Source organism: Notothenia coriiceps, unplaced genomic scaffold (assembly GCF_000735185.1).
Source record: "Notothenia coriiceps isolate Sejong01 unplaced genomic scaffold, NC01 NC01_scaffold00026101, whole genome shotgun sequence".
In the NCBI taxonomy this organism is placed as follows: domain Eukaryota; kingdom Metazoa; phylum Chordata; class Actinopteri; order Perciformes; family Nototheniidae; genus Notothenia; species Notothenia coriiceps.
The window spans coordinates 276,926-280,108 of NW_011358802.1; the positions used below are offsets into that span (position 1 = coordinate 276,926).

At 37.7% G+C, this 3,183-nt stretch overlaps 1 protein-coding gene across 1 annotated transcript in view; it reads right to left on the bottom strand.

Moving 5' to 3' along the window:
* Positions 1-1,502: 1,502 nt before the first annotated feature.
* Positions 1,503-3,183, bottom strand: part of necab3 (N-terminal EF-hand calcium binding protein 3) — a 21,468-nt gene continuing 19,787 nt past the window's right edge. The window contains exon 12 of the mRNA XM_010784103.1: positions 1,503-2,717. Coding sequence (XP_010782405.1) covers positions 2,689-2,717 — 29 coding nt within the window. The 3' untranslated portion in view covers positions 1,503-2,688. The remainder of the gene's footprint in view (positions 2,718-3,183) is intronic.

Genomic DNA, 3,183 nt, shown 5'->3' on the forward strand with positions numbered 1-3,183 from the left:
GGGCAGGAGTGGTCAAGCAATGCTGAATTCTATCACCTGTACAACATAAACTGAAACTGAGACTCCATCCTCTCTGCTGTTATTCTCCCTGTGAGCTGATGCTCCACTTGTGTTTGTGTCATCTGCCGCTGATGCCACAGCAAATAGCTAATGACATTAGGCATCAGAGCCCATCTGATAAGACAGATCAAACGCCCTCTGATTCCAAAAATATATTTAGCCATAGGGTCTTAAGTAAATCCTCCTTGATAAACTGTCACTGAGATGGACTGGAAAATGCTATAAGACATGTAACTGTATCCATTGCTGCATTCTCCTCTACTGCAAACTCCCACTTCCTCCTCCTCCCCCATCCACCCTCCTTATAGTGTATCACAAATCTGGCCACTCAAGTGTGTTTGTGTGTGTCGAGGAAACCTGGAGCTCAGGTTTTCTGCTTGAGTTGTACCCTGACAGATGACCCTGATTTTCCCCTGCCAATATCTCTCTGTACTCTCTCTACACACATCACTTCTTCTCCTCTCACCCTGTCTTCACCTATACTAACCACTTAATCTTAATGATACACAAGCACAAACACAAGCACAATATACTCCATATTGATCAAATAGCTGTTAAAGTGCTTTAACATGGTGGAAAGACAGCTAATGGATGCCAATCCCCACATATGAGACCCATTTACAAGCAATCAATCCACACTGATCTCCCTAATGTCCACCTTACATGTAATAGTGTCTTCTCACGTCTGTTTTAGAATAAGACTAATTTGCTAGCGCAGAAAATAGAGGCTGTAGGCGGATTGAAAATCAGGCAGGTTTGATTCTGGGACACCTGACTTGCTGCCAATACATGAAACATGATGTTTTATCCCACGCTGCTGGCAGTTGTTTTCGCCTGAAAATACCAGCAGGAGCCCTACTGTCACTGAGGAGAAAATCGTAACAGGAAAGGATTATAGTTTGAGATCTGAAGAAGCACAAGCATTCATGCAGTTGTGAAAGACTGCATCATCCTCACTTTCTTCAGTTTGCATCATAGAGAAAACCTTTAATTGTATACGGACTGACATGTTGGATCTCTCCCTGCTGGAGTTTTTTTTGGAATCATGTGTGATATGTAAAATAATTGATATAAACTACTTATTAAGAATTATGTGAGTATAACTTTCAGCTGCTGTGGTAGCACATTACATTGGGTGATTTTCAATGTCAGAATAAAAAGAATGCATTGTTGGTAGCACCAACAATGCTTATAATAAATCCTCATACGTTATATTTTAATTTCGATTATGTATTGGTTGGATTTTAAGTATTAAAATCCACGACTTACACTGCTTAATTTTGTTAAGTAAGTTGCTGTGAAGTCAAATAACTATAATTAAAAGTATAGAGTAAACCTTACCTTTCATTTTAAAGTAAATACCTGTTATTTTTCAATTAGATCACAATTCATAAACATTGTACTCATTCTTAGCCAGGGCACATTCAATGAAACATTTAATGTCATCAACAAGCCATGAACTTTATTTCATGCCAAAAAACAAACATAGCATCCACATAACAACAGTATATTCTTCATAAAAGAAAAGATAAAACACTTTAAAAAAGAGAGAGTGAACACATTCATTCTCACGTTATCGGAGCAACCACAGCTTACTTTACTATCATACTGTACATTTACCAATGTTCTACAACAACTACTTACAGCTTTCATTAAATACTGTACACAATCTGAATAGACTTTCATCACACAGAACACCTTCTCCTGGATTTAAGTACTCAAAATATAAACTTCTATGTGTCACTGTACTGTTTACACTGCAAATGCAAAACAATGGCTTTTGAGGGTTTTTTCTAGAGTAACAGTACAAGTAAACTTAATTTGTTATCGTCTGCTAATGTCTCACTACACTTCAGTGCAGCTATTGGCTTGTTATAACAGCAGTTCATTTTATCTTTAATAATAGACGATCTACAATAAATATCCATAGGTCCACGTTTCATATTTTTCTAAAGTGCAGGAGTGACACACTGATAACAACATTTTAGATGCGGACCACAATCACCTACAGTATGTTCTATCTACTGGCTTTCTAACCCATCAGCATAAAAGATGCTTGGCAGCGAAGCTTTGAAGGAGACAACAAAGCACAATACCACAGACAGAACAAGGGGAAATGCAGGAAAACCCTACCACTAAGACTGGTTTAGTCTGTACTGGAGAATGAGGGGAGGGATGGATGGAAAGAGCAGTTGTCATTCATGTGTTTATATTTTTGTGACATCGGGTACATGATATCTATTCTAAGATGTAGTTTTGATTTAAATAAACTAGCACTGAGAAATAAGAAATCATGCAAAGGTCTTTTCATTTCTTGCGTTTATATCAAATCAGAAGCAAGAAGTGTGCCAGTTAAATGAGTGTTGGCACAAATCCTGATCACACAATAAAAGATTGCGTTGCCTCAATTCCTCATCTCCAAGGTTTTAATTAGTGTTACTCCTAACTGATTTATCTGAGCAGTCTTCTTTGTTATAACCTCGGAGCATAGCTTTGCAAAAACAATCCTGCTCATGCCATCAGGAAAAATTGGATATCAAAGGACAAAAACAATGCAGATAAAACAGATTAAACAATCAGCTCTTCCTCCGGCTTTTATTGTGTTGAGTAGCAGCAGCTTTTTCTCGGTCAGTTGTTGTTCATGATCCACCAAGAGGCTGTTAAATGAAACAACAATGAAGTGTCAATGGCAAATGCTCTTTGCTTGCACTTCTACAAATTACAGGAAGAGAAGCCAACATGTATTTCTATTTTTATTACAGAAAACAATGGACTCCTTAGATAACAATCATCAATTTTTCTCATGCATTAAACTTTCAAATGGTGTCAGCAAATAGTTGTCTATTCTCTGGCAGTGGATAGTATAATGACACCACCTGCGTTTCGATTATTTCCATCAGCGCCTGAAATCCTATTTTCCACCAGGTACAATCTTCTGGGAAAATGAAGGCTTCATTTATGGCCCAACAAGAAGAGGATACCTTTTTTTTCGCCTCGATAGCTATCCAGAGTTACCAAAACGTATAATTTCACATTTTTTTAACTTACTATAGAGAGGCGCCCATCTACTTCCGACCCATGGGACCTTATTTTGGAAAAACTATGTATTGAAGTCAATGGGGA